The sequence below is a fragment of the Odocoileus virginianus genome, chromosome 10, assembly GCF_023699985.2.
Source record: "Odocoileus virginianus isolate 20LAN1187 ecotype Illinois chromosome 10, Ovbor_1.2, whole genome shotgun sequence".
In the NCBI taxonomy this organism is placed as follows: domain Eukaryota; kingdom Metazoa; phylum Chordata; class Mammalia; order Artiodactyla; family Cervidae; genus Odocoileus; species Odocoileus virginianus.
In genome coordinates, this window is record NC_069683.1 from 51,041,956 (window position 1) to 51,068,747 (window position 26,792).

A 26,792-nucleotide genomic window follows, 5' to 3' on the forward strand; every position below is an offset into this window, starting at 1 on the left:
TGAGCTACTGTCCATAGGGTTGCAAAGAGTTCACACAACTGAGTGACTTGCACACGCACACAGAGGCTGTTGACTAGTTCACAGAACAAATTTGGCACAGCTGTGTCTATTTGGGGCAACAGACAAACATCTTTTTCAATAGATATGAAAATCTTTGTATGCAGAGCATTTATTTCAGAGAACCACCGCCTCTACAGTTGCTCAAGCTTTCTCCCGTCCGGTACAAGGAGGTGAGTGAAGGAGCTGCTCCCTGCGGAGGCACCTAGCCAGGGCTCCAGCCTGCAGACCACTCCCAGCTGCCCCAAATGCTGAGGAGGGCTGAGGGCTGGTTTCCAGAGCGTTCCTAGAAATCATCACCACCCACCAGCATGTCCTGACATACCTGCTGGGAAGTTCTGTTCTAGACATCAGTGCTTCTCAGGCTGTAAGATGCATGCAGTCCCCCTACAGATCTTGTTGAAATACAGATTCTAATTCTGTAGGTAAGCCTGAGAATCTGCATTCCTAGTAAGTTCCCAAATGATATGGAAGCTACTAGTCTGGGGACCACAAAGCCACATGTTCCAAGCGCCAGGAACCAGAGGTTAATTAATGGTTGTTTCTAGGTCTTCTTAAGGTAAAAGCTCATTTTCCTTGGTTCATGCTTGAGTAGTTAGTATTTGACTTTCTGACTTGATAAATGAATAGTGTGAGGCAAGAATTTGATACCAATGTCTTACAAGTTTTAGGATAATTGTAAAAATGAGTGGCATCTAAGTGTCTCAGTCACACTGTAAAGGCAGAGAAACAGGAGACAGCTCAAATTGTCTTCAGCATCAGTCAGCACAAGAAATAGCTTCAGATAAAGGAGAAATAATCTCGGGGGAAATAGGCTGTGGGTTGATAGAGGGACTTGGAGATGCAAGAAAGACGTAAGTCGAATGGGATCACTATCATTCTCAAAATGGTTGAAGCCTAGGATCTAGCAAAAGGATAAGGGTGCGAATGCGGAATTTTACTGCCAAAAATACAGTTCCTTAGTCTAACAGAGTAATTGGGAAGGGACTATGTCTCAGGAGCAATTGTTACAAGCTGATGATTCTGGTCTGAGATAAGTAATGCTTTTAGTAACCTGCTAGATGTTAAGGATCCACTTCTGAATAAGATGGAAAGCCTTGTGATAACTAGGGAAATTGAGAACAAAGTTCTAAAAGCCTTCTTGACGCATGATTTGGACTTCGGAAAGGTGCACAGTCTGACAATGAATAAAAACTTTTTGATAAACTTTCCCTGAGATTCTATAAGTCCTGGGAAATTCCATATTTATTAATAATTTTGAATATCATTTAAGTCCTCATAGCTACAGTTTTCTTCTAGTTAATGTCCATTTCATTCTGTGAAATCACAGTGTCAATTTAAAAAATTTGAAATTACTTTTATTTTGAAGAACATATCTTTAGTTCAAGGGCTCTAGCCAGTATAAGTAATGCTTTTAGTATTTAATTCTAAGAAAAGGGTTTACAGGTTTAGATGGCACACGAAAATAGTTTCTCTTGATTTCTTATATAATGCCAAGAGAAAAACATGGAGCAATATTTAAGTATTGTTAAATAATTTTACAATGTTGCTCATGAGTATGGACAACAGAAGTACCTTCCCAATATTCCTGGGCTTAGAAAATGTATCACTTTTTACTACAACATCAGTGAACCTTGAAAACATTACGGCATTGAAAGAAGTCAGACACAAAAGGCCAGATAGTGAATGATTCCATTTCCAGAATAGGCAAATTCAAAGAGATAGAAAGTAGATTAGGGATTGTCTAGGGTTGAGAAGGGGGTTTAGGATTTCTTTCAGGGGTGTTGAAAATGTTCTAAGATTGTGGTAATGGCTGCACAGCTCTTTAAATATACTAAACCCCACCAAACTATACACTTTTAAATGAGTGAACTGTGTGATATATACATTCATTACGTCTCAATAAAACTGTTATATACATGAAAAAAAAGGTAACATGTCACTTTTCTGTTCTTGAAAAAGGTCCAAAGACCTGTTCAGTTGACTGAGAGATGAATCAGAATTTTAAAAGTCAACAACTAAAAAAATCATATATAATGAGCATAAAATACATCCACATAATTGCGAATATGATTCCAAGCTGAGAGCATATGATCTTGAAAGAAAATATAAAAATAATACTTTCAATGACAACATTTGGATTTAAAATCTCAAGAGTTTCACAATAAACACCAAGAAGGAAGATGCCAGAAGGACTTGGGGGCGTCAAAAAGTGTTGAATTCCGCATAATATGAGAAAGGAAAGAATTGCTTATTCTTACCTGATGTTGATAAGCTGAGCAAAGTTATCTCCAACAGAAATGCTATAAAAAACACTAAAGGAAATTCTCCAGGTGAAGGGAGATGATGGCAGATAGAAGCCTAGATCTTCAGAAGTAAGTGAAGGATGCTAGACAGGACAGATCTGTGGATAAACATAGGAGACTTTATATTTGTTGAAATTACTGCTGACTGATGTGAATATACTTAAAACTACTAACCTGTACATTTAAAAAGTTAAGGTGATAAATTTTATGATATGTGTTTTTTAACCACAATTAAAAATAAAGCAATAAAAACAAACAAAAGCACTGCTGATGGCTTAAAGCAAAAGTAGTAACAATATGTGTGCGTGCATGTGTGCTCAGTCATATCCGACTCCTTGCCACCCCGTGGACTGTAGCACGCCAAGCTCCTCTGTTCATGGAATTTCCCAGGCAGGATCACTGGAGTAGGTTGCCATTTCCTTTTCCAAGGGATCTTCCTGACCCAGGGATTGAACCCAAGTCTCTTGCATTGGCAGGCGGAATCTTTACCCCTGCACCACCTGGGAAGCCCCAGTAACAATATATTATAGTGTTATAGTATATATAGAATAAACTTACAACAATTGTATAAGGGGCAGGAGAGCGGGTTAAAGGAATTAAACTGTTGTAATATCTTACATTGCTCATGAGACATTACAAATATATAATTTCTAGAAAAATCACACATGTGTAAACATACACATAAAACACAAGTCAATAGAGGAGATAAAAGTCAATGGAGGAGATAAAAAAGAACACTAAAAATATGTATTATTATACTAGATGGAAAAACAAATATTATTTCATTCACCAACAAGAAGCAGAAAGAAAGGCACAAATGAACACCAAACAGATGGGACGAATAGAAAATATATATCAAGATGGTATATTTAGACTCAACCGTACATTATCAGTAACTACATTAAGTGTAAATTGACTAAACAATTCAGTTAAAAGGCAGAAATTGTTAGGTTGGATTGAAAAGCAAGATTTACAACATGCTATTTGAATAAAAAAAAGTTACTTTAAATACAAAAACACAGGTTGAAAACATAAGGGTAGAAGAAGATTTATCTTGTATATTATTTATCTATTGCTACATGATAAATTACCTCCAAACATAGCAATCTAAAATGATAAACATTTATCTCACAGTTTCTATAGGTCAGATAGCTGGGTACAGATTAGCTGAATGTCTCTGATGAAAGGTCCCTCATGAGATTGCAGTGCTGGCCACTCTCAGAATTGTCTAGTCTCATCTGAAGGCCCACCTGGGGGTAAATTTGGTTCCAAGCTGACTCCTCAGGACAAGCGAGTGAATGTAAGAGAGAGTGCCCAATAGTCTCTTTGCAAACTAATCCCAGAATTGATGTCCCGTCACTCCACTGCACTGCATTTCTTAGACTCCAGTCACTGAATCTAGTGGACACTCAGTTCAGTTCAATTCAGTCACTCATCGTGTCCGACTCTTGAGACCCCGTGAATCACAGCATGCCTACCCATCACCAACCCCCGGAGTCCACCCAAACCCAAGTCCATTGAGTCAATGATGCCATCCAGGCATCTCATCCTCTGTTGTCCCCTTCTCCTCCTGCCCTCAATCTTTACAAGCATCAGGGTCTTTTCAAATGAGTCAGCTCTTCACATCAGGTGGCCAAAGTATTTGAGTTTCAGCTTCAACATCAGTCCTTCCAATGAACACCCAGGACTGATCTCCTTTAGGATGGACTGGTTGGATCTCTTCGCAGTCCAAGGGACTCTCAAGAGTCTTCTCCAACACCACAGTTCAAAGGCATCAATTCTTTGGCACTCAGCTTTCTTTATAGTCCAATTCTCACTGGGAAACTGGAAAAACCATAGCCTTGACTAGACAGATCTTTGTTGACAAAGTAATGTCTCTGCTTTTTAATATGCTGTTTAGGTTGTCTAGGTTACTTTCCTTTCAAGGAGTAAGCGTCTTTTAATTTCATGGCTGCAATCACATCTGCAGTGATTTTGGAGCCCCGAAAAATAAAGTCAGCCACTGTTTCACTGTTTCCCCATCTATTTGCCATGAAGTGATGGGACCGAATGCCATGATCTTAGTTTTCTGAATGTTGAGCTTTAAGCCAACTTTTTCACTCTCCTCTTTCACTTTCATCAAGAGGCTCTTTAGTTCTCCACTTTCTGCCATAAGGGTGGTGTCATCTGCATATCTGAGGTTATTGATATTTCTCCCGGCAATCTTGATTTCAGCTTGTGCTTCCTCCAGCCCAGCGTTTCTCATGATGTACTCTGCATATAAGTTAAATAAGCAGGGTGACAATATACAGCCTTGACGTACTCCTTTTCCTATTTGGAACCAGTCTGTTGTTCCATGTCCACTTCTAACTGTTGCTTCCTGACCTGCATATAGGTTTCTCAAGAGGCAGTAGTTTCAGCATTCTTTGGCATTGCCTTTCTTTGGGATTGAAATGAAAACTGACCTTTTCCAGTTCTGTGGCCACTGCTGAGTTTTCCAAATTTGCTGGCATATTGCACACAGCACTTTCACGGCATCATCTTTTAAGATTTGAAATAGCTCAACTGGAATTCCATCACCTCCACTAGCTTTGTTCATGGTGATGCTTCCTAAGGCCCACTTGACATTCCAGGATGTCTGGCTCTAGGTGAGTGATCACACCATCATGATTATCTGGGTCGTGAAGATCTTTTTTGTATGGTTCTTCTGTGTATTCTTGCCACCACTTCTTAATATCTTCTGCTTCTGTTAGGTCCCTACCATTTCTGTCCTTTACTGGGCCCATCTTTGCATGAAATGTTCCCTTGGTATCTCTAATTTTCTTGAAGAGATCTCTAGTCTTTCTCATTCTACTGTTTTCCTCTATTTCTTTGCATTGATCGCAGAGGAAGGCTTTCTGATCTCTCCTTGCTATTCTTTGGAACTCTGCATTCCGATGGGAGTATCTTTCCTTTTCTCCTTTGCTTTTTACTTCCCTTCTTTTCACAGCTATATGTAAGGCCTCCTCAGGCAGCCATTTTGCCTTTTTGCATTTCTTTTTCTTGGGGATGTTCTTGAATCCTGTCTCCTGTACAATGTCATGAACCTCCGCCCATAGTTCATCAGGCACTCTGTCTATCAGATCTAGTCCCTTAAATCTATTTCTCACTTCCACTGTATAATCGTTAGGGATTTGATTTAGTTTATACCTAAATGGTCTAGTCGTTTTCTCCACTTTCTTCAATTTCAGTCTGAATGTGGCAATAAGGAGTTCATGATCTGAGCCATAGTCAGCTCCCAGTCTTGTTTTTGCTGACTGTATAGAGCTTCTCCATCTTTGGCTGCAAAGAATATAATTAATCTGATTTCAGTGTCAACCATCTGGTGATGTCCATGTGTAGAGTCTTCTCTTGTGTGGGGAGAGAATTAAGCAGCAGCATGAATACTTGAAGTGAGGATTAGTGGAGACCATCTTAGTGGTCCCTACCACCTTATGCCAACTTCAAGAATAAGAAGGCTGGTGTGGTCATGTTAATATCAAAGACTTCAAGACAAGTGTATTACTGGAGGTAAAGGGAGATATTTCTTAATGATAAAATGGTCAATTCATCAAAAAGACATGTATGCCACTAGTAACAAAGCATCAAAATGCATAAAGCAAATGTTGACAGAGTTATGAGGAGCAAGAAATGGATCCACAATCATAGTTTGAGATTTTCACACCTCTCTCTCCCAGTAATATACAACAAGTAAAGCAAAACTCATGTAGAATGTTTGAACAGTATTATCGATCTACCTGACTGAAATAACATCTATGGAAACTACACCATCAACTGGACAATATACATTCTATTCAATGTAGAAAGCACATAGAATGTTCACCAAATAGACCATATGCTGGGCCACAAAATAAATCTCTGATTACAATGAAATTTAATTAGAAATCATAACAACATCTAGGAAAAATTCCAACAATCTTGGAAATTAACCAAAAAAAATTTGCAAGTAATTTATAGTCAAAGAAGAAATCACAAAGAAAATTATAAAATATGCTGAATTGGAAAATAAAAATACGACATATCAAATATCATGGGATGAAGCTAAAGCAATGCTGAAGAGTGAAGTTAAATGATCTAAGCTTCCACCTTAAGAAGCTAAAAAGAGAGGAGAATATTAACACTAAGTGAGGATGTCCCTTGTGGTCCAGTGGTTAAGACTCCACCTTCCAATGAGGTGGTTGAAGGTTTGATCCCTGACTGGGGAACTAAGATCCCACATATGCCAAAATAATCTTGAAAAAGAACAAAGTTGGAATACTCACACTATCTGATTTCCATACTATCTGATAGCTATCTGATTTCAGACTTACTATCCCTGGTAAATGGAATAAAAGGCTAGCTTAAACCCAGTGGAACTTTAGAGACTCTGCATGACACCAGAAAGGTTAATTGGGAACAAAATGTAAAACTCCTGTGTGTGCTAAGTCACTTCAGTCGTGTCCGACTCTTTGGGATTCTAGGGACTGTAGCCCACCAGGCTCCTCCGTCCATGGGATTCTCCAGGCAAGAACACTGGAGCGGGTTGCCACGCTCTCCTCTGGGAGGTCTTTACCTCATGCTCTCGTGGCTCACAGGCTCTAGAGCATGGGCTCAAGAGTTGGGGTGCAGGAGCTTGGTCTGTGGTATGTGGGATTTTCCTGGACCAGGGATCGAACCTGTGTCCTCTGCACTGGCAGGCAGATTCTTTACCACTGAGCCATCAGAGAAGCCCAACTTCTGAGACTCAGTTTTGGTGTGTAAAATGGGAATAGTAGGGAAAGAAAAAGTTCTCCTCTCTCCTCTTAGGGCCTCTGTCTGGACCTAAGAATTAAATGGACATAAGACAGATTAACAGGAAAAAATATACACATTTAATTAATTTTTTAATGTATACAAGGGTGTCTTCACAACAGAAGGAAGACCTGAAGATGTGACTGGAGGAGGAAGCTTTTAGACCTTTTAGATGAAGAAATAATAAAATTGTGAAGAATTGTCAAGACAAAGGGATTTGGGGCAGGGATACTAAATGGTAAAGAAGTAACTAGGAAGATTGGGATTGGTTCAACAAGGTTCATACAAATTTTTTAGCCCCAAATTCCCTGTCTCCGGTGATTGAAATGTCTTCTTTCCTCCTGGGACAGAGAGGGTATCTTTCAATATGAGATTTTTATCTCCTGTTTTCAGGAAGAAAAAAAAGGGTCAGAGTACCCCTGTACCTGCTGTTTCTTAAGTGCCTCTAATTCACAATAATGAATATGCCAAAGTGGCAGATTATAGGGGTGATGTATTTTGGTTTACTTTGATAGTATCTGTTCTATTCAAAGTTCTCTGTTCAAGGTATTGAGAAATTTGAATCATAGTTTCCCTTACATTGCATCCTTTACCTTGGGAAATGCACACTATTCCCGCTGATGGATCAATTTACCAGGGAACTTTAAAAATAGTGCTTACATGTGGCCTTGATACTGTCGTACTCCTTTTCTCTTCACCTCATAATTCATTTTTCCCACCCTTTTCAGAAGCCATCAAGATTGACAGTCAGAGTAAGATATCATTATAGATAGGCTTCCCTGGTAGCTCAGATGGTAAAGAATCTGCCTGCAATGCAGGAGACCAGGGTTCGATCCCTGGGTCGGGAAGATCCCCTGGAGAAGAGAATGGCAACCCACTCCAGTATTCTTGCCTGGTGAATTCCATGGGCAGAGGAGCCTGGTGGTCTACAGTCTATGGAGTTGCAAAGAGTCAGGCATAATGAGCAACTAACACACACACAGGAGTACAGACTGAAGGCAAAAGGAAAAGAGGGTGGCAGAGGATGAGATGGTTAGGTAGCATCACTCAGTGGACATAAATCTGAGCAAACTCTGGGAGATAGTGGAGGACAGAGGAGCCTGGTGGGCTACAGTCCACTCGGTCACAAAGAGCCAGACACAGCTGAGCAACAGAGATAAAAATCTGCTTCCTCATAATGGCCCCCGACCCATTCTTACATAGCAAAGGACAATTATGTTTGTAGAATCCAGCTCTTACATCACATAATACAGAAGGGTGGGCTAGAGCTGTGAGGCAATGAATAACAGGTACGGATATCATACACACAAATAATAATAGGTAACATTTATGGAATACTCACACTATGCAGCTACTGCTCCATGGACTTTATAAATATTAACTCATTTAATCCGTGTAATGATGCTATGAAGAACCATGTTTAGAAGTCCAGTGACTCCCAAGCAAGATATGTAAAAGCCACCTACCACTAGACATTTTATTGCTAAAACCACCGAACACCAAAGACTATGAGAAGATTCTGAGAACATCCAGAGAAAACCCACAGATTATCTTCAAAGAGTGATAGTTACACTGAGAACTGACTTTGCAGGGCACACAAGAAGGCTGAAAACAGGAGAACAGTATTGTCAACGCGGCTGAAAAGAGTCCCTGTCAGATTAGAATCTTTAACAAGAAAAAGTCTTTCAAGAGTTCAAACAAAATAAAAACATTTTCAGACAAAAAAGGAAGTTTGCCACTAGTAGGCCCTATCAAATGGAAATCCTAAATAATATCCTTCAGATAGAAGGAATGTGAACCCAGAGGGAAGGTCTGAGATGCAATAAAGAATGAAGAATGATAATTTGTGTGTAATTCTAACAAACATATAAAAAAATAATGTCATTTGTGGTTATAAATAAGCAATGAAAAAGAGAACGTCAAGACAGATGCTACATACCTTTCAAAGATAATAACTAGATATTATGAAAAATCTTATTTTAAAAATTTATATTTGCCTAAGTAAATATACCCTTAAGTAAGTATACAATACCCACTCCAGTGCTCTTGCCTGGAAAATCCCGTGGACGGAGGAGCCTGGGAGGCTGCAGTCCATGGGGTCGCAAAGAGTCGGACACGACTGAGCAGCTTCACTTTCACTTTCAAGTATACAACACATACAAAACTTGAATGGACTTATAACCAACAATGAACTTAAAAAATTTTCCCACGCAAGACCTTCAGGGCAGATGGCTTCACAAATGAGTTCTAGCATATATTCAAGGAACATTGTAATCTCACACAAACTCAGAAAACACAAAAAGAACAAAGCACTCCTCAAGTAATTTGATAACCTTAGCAAAACCATGATACCAAGGTTATTTATGAGAAAAATGACAAGCTAAAATCACTCATGAAGACAAGTACAAAAATCCTACACAATTATTGTCTGGCCAATAAAACAACAAATATTTAGAGGATGCATACTATGTTCCAAGCACTGGTTTAAGCATTTGGAACATATCACTAAACTTTACAATAGTTCTGTGCGTCAGGTACTATTATTATCCCCATTTCACATATGAGGAGATAGAGACACAGAGATGTTAAATAACTTGCCGGCACTCCCAGATAATGGTACAGCCAGGCTTCAGAGCTAAGCCTGAAACGTGCATTCTTTTAGGAGTTATACGGTAAACAGAGTGGGCTTATCCCCCAAATACAAGTTAATTTAACATTCAAAAAATAAATTTATGTAGATAATTATATTTACATATCAAAGGGAAATATAACTTCTGATCCAAGTCAATAGCAAGGGAGAAAAGCTTAAATTCAACATCCATTCACAATAAAAACAGCTCTTGGCAAACTGGGAATAAAATGCAACTTCCTTAATGTGATAAGGATTATCTACAAAAACTTCAACAAACATCATAGTTAATCATGACAATTTAAAATCTTTCCCTTTGACTTGAGAACAGAGACAAGATTGCTAACAATTATCAATTTTATTCAAGATTCTACTAGGGGATCTTAGCACAGTAGGTAAGAAAAATGTGTACAAGGATTAGAAATAAGATAAGCAGATGATGTTATATATAGAAAGTGGAAAATAATCTATGAATAAATTACTATGATTAATACAACAGTTTAGCAAAGTTTCTGGATACCAAATCAATGTAAAAAAATTAAATTAATTTCTAACCAGCAGCAGTTATAAAATGAAATTTAAAACAGACTTCATTCACAATGGCATTAAAAAATGTGAAGTACTGAGGAATAAATCCAACAAAACATGTACAAGATATTAATGGAGAAAATTATAAAATTTTACTGAGAGACATAAAAGAAGACCTAAATAAATGGAGAAATATACCAGTTCATGGATTGGAGGACTCAACATTGTAAAGATGTCATTTCTCTCCAAATTGATTTATAGACTTGGTAAAATTGCAATTAAGATCCCAATAGGTTTTTGTTGGAACTTGACAAGCCAGCTCTAAAATTTATATGACAGCACCAAGGGCCAAGAGTGGCTACTCTTGAAGAAGAAGGATAAAGTAGGAGGACTTGCTCGACCAGATGTAATACTTATTATAAAGCTGTAGTAATTAAGACGGCGTGGTATTGGGACGAGGATTGACAAATAGACCAGTGAGGCAGAGTAAAGAACCCATAAAGGGACCTACGCCCCTACGAACATTTGATGAATGACAGAGGTGACATCCAGGTCAAAAGCAAAAAGATAGACTTTTCAGTAAATAATACTGACATAAACGAGTATTCAAAGGGGAGGAAATGGAATTAGAACCTCTCTTGACAATATAATACAGAGAAATTAACTCAGGTGGATTAAAAAACTATATATAAAGAATATACATGGGCTTCCCTGGTGGCTCAGTGGTAAAGAATCCACCTGCCTATGCAGGAGACACAGGTTCGATCCCTGGGTTGGGAAGATCCCCTGGAGAAGGGAACGGTTTCCCAGTCCAGTATTCTCGCTTGGGAAATCCCATAGACAGAGGAGCCTGCTACAATCTATGGGATCACAAAAGAGTCAGACAGGACTAAACAACTAAACAACAAAATATATATATCTACAGCTACAGGTATCAACAATGATGCTTCTTCAAATGCTACAGAGTGAAAGATGCAAGTCATAAAAAAGGACTGATGTTTTTTATCAGATTTATACAAAGTTCAAAATAGGCTAGAGTAAACAATATCATTTAGTGATGCCTAAAAGCATGAAAAACAGCGAAATGATTGCTTTAGATGTCAGGATAGTGGCTCCCTCTGGAGGGAAAGGAAGGGACTGTGCTGAGGTGAAGGAAGATTCTTCAGTCTTCTACTTCTTGACTCACGGTGATCACCTGGTGTTTGTTTTATATGAATCTTTACACTGTTTGTAAATGTTTTGTGAACATTTTTCTACATATATTGTATACCACAATTTAAAAAAAATCCTGCATTTCTAGATGCAGAGCCACTTTTAAAACAAGCACAGCTTGAGAGACCAAGGGTACTTGATCACGTAGATTTTCCCAAGTTTCCTCTGTAAGGTAGGTCCTCAGTGACAATTTTATCCAGTGGGGTTAAATCACTCAAGGGCACTAAAGGATAAAGAACTATCTCAACAAAAATAGGGCAAGGATGGCAGGCAACATTATAGAAGCTGCCATTCAAATTTCCTTCCAAGCTTCTCTTTCCAATTCTGGAAGAAGTCCCTCTGTGCTTCAGACATCAAGGCTTACTTTAGATCAGCGGCCCGATATGCTCCAGAGATGATCAGACCCCAGTCAGCAGTGATCTCTCCTATTATACTCCGTGGCTTCTGCTGATATCCAAGAAAGCAATGGTCGCCCAGGCATGCCGCAGCAATTAGGAGCCTGCTCCCATCACCTCTGTCTGCTGCAGGGGTGTGTGTCGGTGGGGGCAGGGTGGGGGTGGCTCATTAATAGGGCAGAGAAGTGGGTCTACTGAGCCTCTTTCCGGGTTCTTTGCTCAAACCACACCTGAGGCCAGCTGTGAGCCCCCAGATCAGAGTCCCAGGCAGAGCCAAATGAAGCAACTCCTACAGTCAGAGGAACCGGCAATCTGGGGGCCTTTCAAGTTCTTGATAATTAACAAGAAATAAACAAAATTACAAGCAAAATGATAACTCATCAAATTTGATGTTGTCCCACAGGGCCTGCTTGAGAGTTTAATGAATGCATATGGTAAGTCCAGGGATGATTAATCTGAGCCTTAATTGCAGGGGAGTGGGGAGGTTTTTCTTAAAGTCCACAACCTTTCAGCTTCCCTCTTTGGTTGAGAGTCCTGCCTACCTGTGGGGAAGAAAGGACAGCTGTCCCCTCAGACCACGAGAAGGGCAGTGTGAGTGCAGAGAGCTACCTTTTGTTCCCTGCGCCTCTAACAATGCGTCCTCCCACAGAGCCTTGAGCTGAAAACCCACCGCCGCGCTGACACTGGTTCAGCCAGAAACTGTGCTTATCTAGTTATCTCTCTGGTTATCTACACTCACGAGTCTCCACACTTTAACCTGGCCACTGAACCCATTGCCCAGATTGCAGAAAGTTTTTAGAAGGGTGTCAAGGACAAGAAGTAGTGGAAGACGTGAGCGGTGAGCTGCTTGGCCACAGGAAGAAGGGTGAGGGAAGACCAAAGATATTGGTGGGGTGGGGGAGGGCTGCTCAGGAAAGAATAAAGTGTTTGAGCCCCAGCCTCAGTCAATGTCATCATCCAGCCAAAAGGTGTCCAGCCCCTGCCCAACCCCATTGCACGTGAGGTATTTGAACTTCAGGGAGATGGCATTCTGGGCTTCTATGCTGTGGCAGGAGGGCCTGCTTGTTGGAGATCAGCATGTACCCAGCAGAGGTCATGCTGATCAAAGTGCAGTGAGGCTGGAGATGAGGGTGCTGCTCTCACAACACCCACCTGGCAAAGGCTGACACCTTTAGTGGCTTCTGTGCTCTTTGGGTTATTTCACTTTGCTTCCTTTCCTCCTTGGGTATGTCCCTACTTGCAATAGTTATGTGCGTGCATGCTCAGTCGCTTCAGCCGTGTCCAGTTCTTTGTGATCCTATGGACCAGAGCCTGCCAGGCTCCTCTGTCCATGGGATTCTCCAGGCAAGAATACTGGAGTGGGTTGTCATGCCCTCTTGCAGGGGATCTTCCCAACCCAGTGATTGAACCCGCATCTTCTGTGTTGCAGACAGCTTCTTTACCTTTGAGCCAGTGGGGAAGAAGTTATATTACTTACCAAGACCTAACTAGAGCTATCTTCTCTTTTCCACTGATTTTTTTTTCTTGTTTCCTACTAATTACTGTAATGTTACAGTATATTAAGGACACCTGTCCTATCACTAATAATGCTTTACAAATACAAGCAAGATGTATTTCATTCTTTTCTCCCTCTGTTTATTACATATGTAAAAAACAGATCGTTTCATGTTCTGAATAAAAGCTCTTTGGACTGTGATTCTGTTTCTCTTTGTTTAGTTTTAGAAAACACATGAGGTCAGGTGATAAAAAGAGAATGCTTGTGAAATTGGAAAAAGCACCGCAGAGGCTCAGTCTGGGCTTTTTTAAAAAATTGAAGAAGTCTGCAATAGCTTCATGAAAATCAGATTCCGTAAAGGAAGCCAAGTCTCAGAAGCAAAAGGCTGTGATTGTCAGTCTTCAATCTCTTGTCAGAAAGCTTTTGAAAGGAAGAATCTGTGTGGTTCAAGTGAATTCACCCATTCAATTCTATTCTCTTTTCTCCCTCTCGTTTTCCAACTATTCCCAAGTGTTTATTATATATTTTTATGTGTATTTTTGTAAAATACCTACTGTTGCTCCATTATTGTTGTTAACTCTCTAAGTTATGTTCAACTCTGCACAACCCCATGGACTGTAGCCCACCAGGCTCCTGTTCATGGGATTCTCCAGGCAAGAATACTGGAGTGGGTTGCCATGCCCTTCTCCAGGGGATCTTCCCAACCCAGAGATCATGTCTCCTGCACTGGCAGGCAGGTTCTTTACCACTGCGCCACCAGGGACTGCACACATGGTTTTTGAAATACCGATTTACAGCTGTGTCAGGTCTGTTGTGGAGCCTGGGATCTTCATTGCACATGGCCTTCACCGTGGCCTGCAGGATCTTCTGTGTCAGCTCTCAGGCTCAGTAGCTGCAGGGCCCAGGCTTAGTTGCCTGGCGGCATATGGAATCTTAGTTCCTCAACCAGGGATTGAACCTGAGTCCCCTGCATGGAAGGTGGGTTCATAACCACTGGATCACTGGGAAAGTCTCTGCGTAAATTTTTATTTACACCATTTCCACTCTGCTCTGAAGGCCCATTCTTATTGCTGCGTGCACGTGTGGCCTGTTACTTCTGACCATTGCTCTCTCATTGACTTGTATCCTCTCATTTGTTATCTAGTCCCCCAGTGATGGACACCCAAGTTGCCGCTAACTCCCAGCACAACATTCTGTAGATATCTAGGTCTGTCTATGGACCCATGTGAGCCTTTCCACGGGGTATATCCCCAGGAGTAGAAACGCTGAGTCATAAGGTAACCACATATCTAATTTTACCAAGAATCATCAGATTGCCCCCAGGAGGCTGCCCCCGTCTACATCTCCACCATCAGTACACGGCTGCTGCTGTATTACTAGACTCACATGCATATCTCCAACCCCTACCGCACTTCTTGGAAGGACTGATCTACTCTACCAATGTTTGCCAGTCTCGTAGGAATAAGTGAAGAGGTATATATATATATATTTGCCTTTCTCTGGCAAGCTTGAGTACATCTAAACATGTGTATGAGTAAGTAACCTAACATAACAAACCCCAGATCTCAATGGCTTAACAAAACCATTGACAAAAATGGTTTATTAACAAAAATGCTTATTTTTTGTTTACATCACAGTGCAGTGTAGCAAGGGTCAGGGGCAGAGTACTACTCCAGGTGGTCAGGCTTCTAATGCATAGCTCTGTCATCTTCTAGGGCCTCAGGGTCCTATGCTGGATTCTCCACACAGTTAACAGAGGTGGGAAGAGAGAGCCCTCAGAGAATGGAACACAAAATGTGTTATGCCACGCACAGATGCAGTCACATTCCTTGGGCCAGAACTCAGCCACAGGAAATGGCCTAGGAAATACAATGCATTGTGTGCCAAAGAAGGGAAGACAAGGAAATTGGTGAAGAATTAAGACAATCTCCGTCATAAGATGTTTATTACTTTGGGCTTTCCTCATCTGTAAGTTCTCTCATCACATCCCTGTCCTTTTTCCCCTTGGACTTCTTCTTGTCATTGTTGTTCATCTGTATATTCTAGAAGGTATCAGTTTCTGGTTGGTTTTACCATTGCCAAAATTTCTTCCAATCTGTCTGCCTGATCACCTTGGCTATCGGGGTCTTTCACCACTCAGGAATCTAATTTTTATATAGCCTAGTTAACCAATATTTAGCCTTACAGTTTTCATGTTTGCAATTGTGTTTGTTATTTATTTAGTCAAGATCTGGATTCCCCTCTTTTTTTTTAAATAATTTTATTTATTTTTGGATGTGCTGGATCTTCGTTGCTGTGCAGGTTTTTCCTCTAGTAGCAGGGAGAAGGGTAGGGGCGGTGGTGTGTGGCTTCTCTTGCTGCAGGAAGCATGGGCTCTGGGGTGTGAGGGCCTCTGTAGTTTCAGCACATGGGCTCACTAGCTGCAGCTCCCGAGCTCTAGAGCACAGGCTCAATAGTTGTGGCACATGAGCTGAGCTGCTCTGCGGCATGTGGGATCTTCCCAGACCAGGGATCGAACCCTTGTCTCCTGCACTGGCAAGCAGAATCTTTACCACCAAGCCCCTTGAAAGCCCAGGTTCCTCTTGAAAGCACTTTGTCACTATTTCCTTTGTCAGGTTTCCCCCTCAGCCCCCAATTTGCAGGAGGGTCACCTGTTAAGAATAGGGACATGGAAGGTCCCCAAGGGAAAGGCTCACCCAGAGGCTTATTTCCGAGCCACCTCGTCTCTTTCCAGCATTCAGTTTTCCCTAACCCTGCAGGCTCTGACCTAGAAAACCTCAGTTCCCCAAAGCACCTGTGGAAATGTACTAAACAGTTCAGGAAGCCGTTTCGACTGGCGGGAGAGGTAGGCAAGAGGCAGGTCTGGAGCCTGAGCCTGCTGAGATGGTTGCAGCGTTAAAGGGTGTGAAGTTGGGACGCTCTCAGACACACCGGAACTTCTTTTAACCTCCCTTCCATGTCATTTTTTTTCTTTTAATATTTATTCATCTTTGTCTGCACTGGGTCTTCGTTGCTGAGTGTGGGCTTTGTCTAGTTGTGGCAAGTGGGGCTAGTCTCCTGGTGTGGCACAGGCTCTATAGTTATGGCTCACGGGCTTAGCTGCTCCAAGACGTGTGGCTCGCCCCAGAACCAGGCATGGATCCCGTGTCGTGTCCCCTGCACCGGCCAACACTCCACCACCGAGCCACCAGGGGAGCCTCCCGTGTGGTTTCTTGACTGTGGTCTCCTGCTCACCCTTTTCCCTTGCCTGAAAAGCCCTCTCCACCTTTGCTTGGTTAAACCTTCTTATCCTGAACCTGGGCATTACTTCCAGGAAGCCATCTCTGGAAGGCTCCACCCCACCCCCAGGTCTAGGTGAATGCACTTCTGAGTCTTGCACAACGGTCACTCAACTTACCACGCTATGTTACAATGGCCATTTGCCTACACGATCGTGAACTTTTGGGAAGAATCTGAATCCAATTCTGTGTCCAATTTCCCTTTGTACTCCGAGCACTAGAGCAAGGCCTAACACATGCAATAATAGCTGTTGGATGGATCCGACTGGCTTACTATGTCCTGTCCACTGAACTTGGCTCTCTTACCCCAGCTTCGTGGGCTTCAGGGAGGTTTTCATTACCGCAGAGAAGCCCCAGAATTCCCTTCCAGAGGCCAGCTGGGGTTCCCCTCCTTTGGTGTGTCATCCTGGCTACTTATGCGCTGTCTCTAGTCGGGCTCTGATGCAGCAGATCTAATCAGCTCTCCTGCACCTTAGCCTCGGCTCTGGGTGAGGTGGGGCAGTGGGGTAGGGGTGGAGGGGGAGGGCCATCATAACTATATACGGTTAAGTGAAGGCGGTGAAAGTCAGGGTGCTGTCTTGGGAGCGGCCTCCTCTTCCTGACTCCCCCATGCAGCGGTCAGGTTGGACAGGAGAGCAGGCTCAGACAGTGCGCGGGCGGTGAACAAGCAAGAGTGAACTAAAAGTCCTCCAGCCCCACTGGCCCTGCTGCCTGCCAAGCTCAAGTCTCGGCTGCCCCCTTGTGTCCACAGAGTGAAGGACAAGGGAAACCGTCCAAAGCTGGGCTAGGACTGGTCCCCCACCTCCTTCTCCCCAAGGGCACCCCCCACTCAGGGGCTCCCATTCAGCAGGACCGCCTGCCCTGTCCCCCCCAACACCCTCTGCCCCAGTTACTCTCCACAGCATCGTCCTGTTTATTTCCTTCTCGGGGCTTCTCACACCACTGTTTTGGCCCACTCTTGTTGCCTGCCTTCCCGGTGGCTCAGAGGGTAAACTGTCTGCCCGCAATGCGGGCAACCCGGGTTCAATCCCTGGAACGGGAAGCTCCCCTGGAGAAGGAAATGGCAACCAGGTAGGCTACAGTCCACGGGGTGGCAAAGAGTTGGACACAACTGAGAGACTTCACTTTTACTTCCCCACCCCCCTCGCCGCAAGGAGATTGAGGGCAGGGCCTTGTTGGACTCAATCACTGCATCCCTAGATACAGAACAGGCCCAGCAGGGAGCAACCATGCAACATGCATTTCCTGATCAAGTTTCCCCCAAGATGCCTGATGTCTGCCCACAGTTCCCATCAGGGACGAGCTGCTTCCTCCTCCTGAAACGCGTTCAACACCCCAGCCCACCGCCCCTTCCACCTCACTGTCTGCTTGGCAACCTGGTCCTTATGGTTAGTCCAAGGCTCAGTTTAAACATTGCCTCTTTGGGACAAACATATGAACCCCAAGGGGGAAGGTGGGGAGGGTGGGATGAATTGGGAGACTGGGATTGATGTATACGCACTATTGATTCTATATGTAAAATAGGTAACTAATGAGAACCTACTATGTAGCTCGGGGAACCCGACTCATGCTCTGTGGTGACCTAAACGGGAAGGAAATCCAAAAAATCGGGGCTATATGTATACGTATGGGCTTCCCTGAGAGCTCAGCTGGTAAAGAATCTGCCTGCAATGCAGGAGTCCCTGGTTCAATTCCTGGGTTAGGAAGATTCCCCGGAGAAGGGAAAGGCTACCCACTCCAAAATTCTGGCCTGGAGAATCCCTTGGACTGTATAGTCCATGGGGCTGCAAAGAGTCGGACATGACTGAGAGACTTCCTCTTTCATGTTCATTTCCTGGGCTTCCCAGGTGGTGCTAGTGGTAAAGAACTCACTTGTCAATGCAGGAAATATAAGAACCGCCGGTTCGATCCCTGGGTCGGGAAGATCCCGTGGAAGAGAAAATGGCAACCTACTCCAGTATTTTCGCCTGGAGAATCCCACAGACAGAGAAGCCTGCCAGGCTACAGCCTATAGGGTTGCAAAGAGTCGGACACATCTGAAGCAACTTAGCATGCACACATGTGTACATGTAGCTGACTCACTTTGCCGTGCAGCAGAAACTAACACAACATTGTAAGGCAACTATACTCCAATACATTTTTTAAAATATTTATTTATTTATTTGGCTGTGTTGGGTCTAAGTTGCAGCATGTGGGATCTAGTTCCCTGACCAGGGATCGAGCCTGAGCCTCCTGAATTGGGAGCACAGAGTCTTCGTCACTGGACGACCGTAAAAATAGTTTTTAAAAATAAACATTACCTCTTCATGATGCTTCCCTAGTCTCCCCTAAACTGGGCATTTCCTTCTCTGTGCCTTCACCTTCTGTAATGGGGTCATAACTATCTGTGAGCCCCACAAGGGCAAGAATTGTATCAAATTTGTTCTCACATTCTCAGTGCCTGGCAGACGGCAGATGCTAAATAAGTATTTACTGATGAACTCTGATTAGCCCTGGAGAGACTCACAGAGCCCAAGGCCAGGAACTGCCCTCCTGGCTTTGCAGGAGAGAGCCCACCCTGTAGGCAGCACAAACGTCACCACTGGAGAAGGTGATGCATCTTCCCAAGGCCAGGTTTTGTAACAGGATTGTTTCCTCCAGGGGAAATGCCTTTCCAACCGTCATGCTCCTTTATAATGCATCTTGTCTGCACTTCCTCCTGAAACCTTCCTTGGTTCCAAAGCAGGAACTAATCCTTCCTTTATCTCTGCTTCTCATCACTATTCCTCTTCCCAGTTAGTGCTGCCTTGTCCTAGGGCCCTGTGTCAGCTCAATGGGTGCTTAACAGAAGTGTGAAGCCTGTTGTCTCAGCGAATTGTAAACCCTCCCCAGTCACTAGTCATGTCTCACACACATTAAGTAAAAAGCATTAGTCACTCAGTCATGTTTGACTCTTAGCCACCCCATGGACTGTAGCCCACCTGATTCCTCCGTCCATGGAATTCTCCATGCAAGAATTCAGGAGTGGGATGCCATTCCCTTCTTCAGGGGATCTTCCTGATCCAGGGATGGAACCAGGTCTCCTGTTTTGCAGACAGATTCTTTACCATAGGAGCCACCAGGGAAGTCATGGAGCCACTCAAATGCCCACTCACAGGCAGCCCATGAAGCTACTTAGTAACTGACACCAGGGCCCCAGAAGAATGTTGCCCAGGTACATGTCCACACTTCCTACAGGGAGGCAGAGACTGGGCACCTCAGTCCCGCCGAGAACACCCATCCCAGACACTTGCCCTGTATGCCCACCCACCTGCTCTTTGCCTGATGCTTTCCCAACCCAGCTCAGATTTCAGGCCACACACTCCAGTGGATACTTGGAGCTCACCCTGCATGGGGTGTCAGCACTCAGCCTCTGGGTCCATCGACTTGCCGGCAAGTCCTGGGAGCTAGTCTTGACTAGCCTCTGGGAGTCAACCTCACTGACCACTCTTGTGGTGGTTCCATGGATAGATGTGACCCACCTCTACTACCATGATTGGCACACAAACACATACATGCACACACACACACACACACACGTGCACATGCCCACATACACAAAAAAATATACTCCAGATACACACTTAGGGTAGAACGTGATCAAGGGCTTCGATGTTGCAACCATGCTTAGTGTGAGGACCAGCCCCAGGCAAAGGTTCTGACACTTTACATGGTGTCCAGCTGGATGCAGGCACTCAACAAATATTTGTTGAATGACTAAATTGCTTGCTTGCCCACCTCCAACGCCACCCATCGTCACTGATTTGACACTCCTTCCCCCACTCTGAGCACTGGCCTGTTCTACCATACCATGTAGTATCAGCAGTCCCTCAAGGGACAGAGCCCCACCTTGGGACCCAAGTGTCTTCAATTTTTCTTTTTTTAATTAATTAATTAATTTGGCTGCCCGAGGTCTTAGTTGCAGGATGTGGGATCTTAAATATTCATTGCAACATGCAGGATCTTCAGGTGGGGCATGTGGGATCTCGTTCCCTAACCAGGGATCGAACCCGGACCCTCTGCTTTGGGAGTGCAGAGTCTTAGCCACTGGACCACCAGGGAAGTCCCTGTCTTCAGTTTTTCTTGAAGTTCACCCAGCACAGTATGTTGTCTCCCCTCTGGGTCTCAGTACGTGTACCAGAAGTTCCTGCCCTTCACCCTGACTCCTTCACCTGGCTTACTCTTGGTCACCTTTACACCGATTTGCTCCCTACTTCCCTCAAAAAGTCTTTCCCATGCGTGCCATCCCTGCCCCAGACGGGGTTAGGTGGGGTTCACTGGACATCGAAAGAAAACAACTTCTCTTCTCTTTAGAACTCTTTATGCCATCTTATCACATCCTGTGACAAGGTCTCTACAAGGTCAGCCAAGCTTAAAAAACACACAAGCTTGCTCACATGGTTATTTACCAAAAGTATTCACGTTATACCTTTTGCGTGTCACGGAAACTCTGGGGAGAGGTGTGATGCTTTCCATTTCAGAGATGGGGAAACTGAGGTTCTGAGATATTAGGTGCCCACCTAAAGTCACAAGAGCAAGTGAATCAGAGAGCCAAGGATCAAAATCCACGCGTGTGCTTTCCATTTCAAGGGGCAGGGCTGCAGGATTAGCAGGCATGGGGATGGAGGTGGAGAGGGAGCTCAGAAGGCGTGCAGTCCGAATTGCTTAAAATCAGAGAGCAGGAAGGGACCGTCCCACTTCATTCCACACCACCCTGAAGGAGCCCTCAAAAGGAAGGAGACGCAGCTTTACTTCTCCGGTCCAGTTCTTTTCCCCAGCCCAGGGCCATTAGTGGAATGAATACATTATAAACCTCTCTGGGAGAAGCATCACGATGGAGCTGGCGACCATTTACCAGCAAGCGTTAGAAGTGAAGCCGGCGAAATGGAGAGGAAGGAGGTGGCAGAGGGATGGCCCCAAGCCCGCCCCCCGCCCATCCGCTCCTCCAGGCCGCCCCTCTAGTCCCCTCTCTGGGCCACCAGGAAGATCAGCCCTGTATAGTCACTGCGGTTACCGAAGTGGGTCTCAGCCGCCAGAGCGACCTTCTCCAACTTCTTGATGATGAGGCCGGCCTCCTGCAGGGCCGCCCGCAGGAATTTCTCGTTCAGGGGCAGAGCCGGAACCTCTTGTCCCCCACCATGAAGAAGGTGGTCTTGAAGCTCCCGCTCAGATGGCCCCCGGGCCGGAGCAGGGTCCTGAGGTGGCGCAGGGCATGGCGGCAGGCCTGGGGGGGTGGGGCAGGCAGCCTCGAGACACAGGGAGGAGACGAGGCCGTCGGCGGGCGGCAGGACCGCGGGCTCCAGGGGCCGCTCTTTCAGGACGTCACACTTGAGTACCCGCGATGGCTCTCCTTACGCGCTCCTCCTCGGCCAAGAGAGAGGCCGGCTGGGTCACGCTCATCACGCGGACCACTCCCGCCACTCCCCGCCATTCTCTGCCTGCCGGCCGGGCCCCCAGAGCAGCCGGCTGCCAGTTCTAGAGATGAGAAAACGGAGTCCCGTAGAGAGACCAGCTGGGGACAAAGCGAAGCCCAGTGCCTGCCCACCCTGGGGTCACGGGTCAGGGGCCCCCTTCCGGCCCTGCGCCCCTGGCGGTTAGCCCGTTCTCTCTCTGCTAGGCCGTATGTCACATGACCCGGCAAGTGCCCCAGAAACAGAACGTCTGCCTGGAATCAGCAGAGCAAAACTACAGTGTGAGCTTGGGGGACATTGCGGAGGGGGCCCTGGCCACTCCCTTCAACCTCCTCGACTCACACATCCCCTTCTTACCTATACCCGTTCTCAGGATGTGGGCCACATGCATCCTGCAGTATGAATAAGTGCTAGCACTTAAAGGCCTACTACTCTTTCCAGCTCTCTATTTTTTAAAAAACGTAGTCTTAATATATACACGCTACTGTACATAAAATAGGTAAACAACAAGGACCTACTTAGAGCACAGGGAACTATACTCAATATATTTTAATAACTTAAATAACCCGTAATAGAAAAGAATCTGAAAAAGAATATATATATGTGTGTATGTACATATAAGTATATGTGTGTGGAATCATATTTTTGTTCAGTCACTAAGTCGTGTCTGACTCTTTGTGACCTCATGAACTGCTGCACGCCAGGCCTCCCTGTCCTTCACTATCTCCCGGAGTTTGCTCAACCTCATGTCTGTTGAGTCGGTGTTGCCATCCAATCATCTTACCCTCTGTTGCCCCCTCTCCTTCTGCCTTCAATCTTTCCCAGCATCAGGGTCTTTTCCAATGAGTCGGCTCTTTGCATGGGGTGGCCAAAGTGTTGGAGTTTCAGCTTCAGCATCAGTCCTTTGTTATATACTTGAAACTAACACAACACTGTAAATTAACTATACCTCAATGTTTAAAAAGTAAAAAAGAAATCACAGTTTTAAGCCGAAGGAATAAGAAACTAATGTGCAACCTCAACCGTCTTAACTAGGGAGGGTGATATTTGTGGAGTGGAAGGACTATGGTGGACCTTCCTGGTGACTTGAAATTAAATGAAAATATACAAGGTAAGTAAATTCTGTTCCACTTGCCATGCAAGATTGTCTCAATTCTAACCCTTATCTTCTGGGATCCACAAAAAGATTCCACAAGTTTAGAGCTCCCTGGAGGTTGTAACTGGAACAAACCAGCCAATCAGAAAGCAGGCAGCAGAGAGGGTTCTCCTGCTTGGGCTCAGACCTTAGCTTCCTTGTGGAGCTTGGTGATATTTCTTCCTGGCTCCAGGTTTGTCTCTAGCTGGCTCTTCCTGTTCCCTCTTTTGGTCTTTATAGGATTCATATCTCACTCTTCCTCCTTTCTTCTTGGGGTTCCACTGACTTCCTTCCTGCTTAGTCTCCATCTGCCTTGCCATTTGTACACGAACTCCATGGAAAATTCTTGGTTAGGAGCTAAGTGAAGATCATGCAGATCTGACAACAAGCAACAACCCCGTTACCTGTTCCCCTCAAGCTCACACACGTATTTCACCACTGGAGACCAGTCAAACACCCCTGGCATCTTCTTCAGCCACTTCTCCAGCTCCTGGAGGTTCTTGTCTGTGTAGTCAGTGGCGATGATCTCTTGGAAAGACTCACAGGCAGAGAGGAACTGGTAGATGGTGGGCCCAGAGCCGATGTTAATCAGAAGTTTTCCTTCCAGCCCACCTGTTTTAGAATAGGAGTATTTTTCTGAATCATTAGTACCTGGGTAGGGCTCCAAGGTCCACACTTCCCAAAAAGGTCCACTCCTCTTGCTCCATTGGGAGAAGCTACAGGGAGTTGACCATCTGGGCATGTAAACTCTAGGACTGGGAACTTTGCTGCGCTAAGAGCTCCAGCGCACTGAGAATGGAGAGTTTTTGCAGGAGGGGAGTGTTAGGAGCAAGGGAGCTTCTTTGAGGGTAGGGTGTTAAAGAACCAGCTTTGACATTTCACCTACCAGTTTACCACTGTAAAGTGTCCAGGACGTCCCTGGTGGTCCAGTAGTTAAGAATCTATCTGCCAATGCAGGGGATACAGTTTGATCCCTGGTCCCAGAAAATTTCACATATTATGGGGCAACTAAGCCCGCAAGCCGCAATTATAGAGCCTGTGTGCCCTAGAGCCTGTGCGCCGCAACGAGAGGTCCACACACAATAATTAGAGAGTACCCCTGCTCTCTGCAACTAAGACGGTTGAAGTTGTACATTAGCTTCTTATTCTGCTTAAAACTATGATTTCTTTTTTACTTTTTAAAAATTGAGGTATAGTTAATTTACAATGTTGTGTTAGTTTCAAGTGTATAACAAAGGACTGATGCTAAAGCTGAAACTCCAATGTGGGATGCCACATTCATCCCACACGTGGTAATGAAATAAATAAATTAACTAAATATTTAAAAAGTGTCCAAAGGAGAAATCTGATTCAATTTTGGAGTATACTGGTTTCCCTGTTCCAAGAGTTCTTTGTTGATGTGCCCTATGGCCCCACTTAGACCATCCATAACATTCCAAAGATCAATCAGCAAACATTTATTGAGTAACAACTGTATTCCCAGAAACTTGCTTGGTAGTTTGGGGACTAAAAGGAGAAAACAGGACCTGTGAAGACCCCTTGGCTTCCCCTTCCTGTCTTGTTTCTCTCCATCCACAAGAGACTGGTTGACACAAAATATCTGTAGTGTTTGGACTTTGGCAAGGGGCTACCAGGTGGCACTAGTGGTAAAAAAGAAAAAAAACCCACCTGCCAATACAGATAGATATAAGAGATGTGGATTTGATCCCTGGGTCAGAAAAATGCCCTGGAGAAGGGCATGGCAACCCATTCCAGTATTCTTGCCTGGCGAATCCCATGGACAGAGGAGCCTGGTGGGCTACAGTCCGTGGGGTCGCACAGAGTTGGACCTGACTGAGCAACGGAGCATGCACGCAAGGGGCTTCCAAGATAAACAACAAGGCCAAGAGGAGAGAAAACTAGCTGGTCCTGACTGACTGCTGAGGTTAGCCAGCTAATCTGCTGCTACGTTTGTTTATCTGTATGTTGTTGTATCTGTAGGGTACAGTAGCAAATAAATTGAAGTAGGCATCAAAGGCTTAAGAAAATTTGATGGCAGAAAATTTTAATTGGAGAAATTCTGTCTACTGAGTTATGTTTTCTTTTCATGTGAATGATGAAGAGATACCAGTATTTGATTTTAGTGGTCCAGCCAGCCTAGCAGTATACTTCCCCGGGGCGGTGCGGTGGTGAGCGGGGTGGGGAGGGGAGTGAAAATCTGAGAGCCAACCACCCACGATGTTTGCATGGGCCACAGTGATGATCAGGTAGAAGGGCAAAGCCCACCCCAAACGAGAAGCAAAGCTTCCCTACACTTTCAGATGCCCTTCAGGTTTCCCTTGCAAGGGATAGGGAGAAGACAGGCCTACTCAGGATCGTCAAAGACCACAGCTCTCAGGCTTTATGGGAAGAGAAAATCTGACCTCAGAAACTTTGAGAGGATGCCACCATGTACCATACATCAAGTGTATCTAAACTCTTCCTAACTTCTTTGGTAGTCCAGTTGTTAAGAATCCGCCTGCCAATGCAGGGGACACAGGTTCAATCTATGACCGGGGAAGATTCCACATGCTGTGGGGCATCTAAACCCTTGAGCTGCAACTGCTGAGCCCACGTGCCTAGACCCCATGCTCTGCAACAAGAGTAGCTGCCGCAGTGAGAAGCCTGTGCACCTCATTGAAGAGTAGCCCCAGCTCCTTGCAATTAGAGGGAGCCCGCATGCCAGTAAGGAAGAACCAGTGCAGCCAAAAATAAATAATACATAAATAAATTTTCTTAAAAACTAAAATCTTCCTGTAGGGCAGAGCCACACCCTCCGAAGATCCCAAGTTGCTATTAATGGTCTGGCCATCCTTTCCCACTCCCACTCGAAGACTGCCCTACAATGAAAGAAAACCAGCATCTGATTTAAAATTTGCATGGCCACCCTTCCTCCCACAAGCCTCCCCCAGGGCTAAGGAAGACCAGCACCTGGTTTAAAAGTAGCGTTGTAGTGTTTTAGCAGGAAATGGAGGACTTCGTCACCAATGGGATCCTGGTTCATCTTGTAATAGTCCAGGTAGGATGTGGGCTCAAAATTCTCCTGGTAGACATCAGGCCCCTTGGGTTCCTGATGAGCCATGGAGAGCAGTGAGTTTTGTCCAAGAAGGAGCAGCAGGCAATCTGATTCCCTGGGCCCTTCTTCATGAGGCTCAGACTTTGTCCTCCCCGCAGCCCTCAGAACAAAGACTGGGATGAAGACCAGAGCAGCCAACAAAGGATGTTTCCTGAACCTGCCTCCCTTTGGCCATTCACCTCTCCAGTTCCCTTCCCCAGCCCCCAGGCTTTTCAGCGGTTTTGGCTTGTTTGGAAGTATTAGTCTCTTTTGCTCCATTTATTGCATCCTCTTCTACAATGATTTTTCAAACTATTTTAAAAAGCACGCCTAATTTTTAAATGCAATCTCCAGCGAAGCCCCAGTATAGATGAGTGATCCTAGGATGAGATGTCTTTGCTTGGTCGCTCAGTCATGTCCAACTCTTTGCGATCCCATAGACTGTAGCCTGCCAAGCTGCTCTCTGT

At 44.5% G+C, this 26,792-nt stretch overlaps 2 protein-coding genes across 2 annotated transcripts in view; both read right to left on the reverse strand.

Annotated features, from left to right (window-relative positions):
• The window catches only part of LOC110124297 (nicotinamide N-methyltransferase-like), a 28,922-nt gene extending 8,722 nt beyond the window's left edge, over nt 1–20,200 (reverse strand). The window contains 2 exon segments of the mRNA XM_070472807.1: nt 2,319–2,446; nt 20,189–20,200. Coding sequence (XP_070328908.1) covers nt 2,319–2,446; nt 20,189–20,200 — 140 coding nt within the window.
• Nucleotides 20,201–21,107: 907 nt separating this feature from the next.
• On the reverse strand, nt 21,108–26,477 carry LOC110124296 (nicotinamide N-methyltransferase). Its single transcript, XM_070473558.1, has 3 exons — nt 26,202–26,477; nt 23,657–23,864; nt 21,108–21,952 (listed from the first exon to the last, which is right to left on the reverse strand). Exons 1-3 carry the CDS (start codon nt 26,350–26,352, stop codon nt 21,811–21,813), a joined length of 501 nt encoding a protein of 166 aa, XP_070329659.1. The 5' UTR covers nt 26,353–26,477; the 3' UTR covers nt 21,108–21,810.
• Between the last annotated feature and the right edge of the window lie 315 nt (nt 26,478–26,792).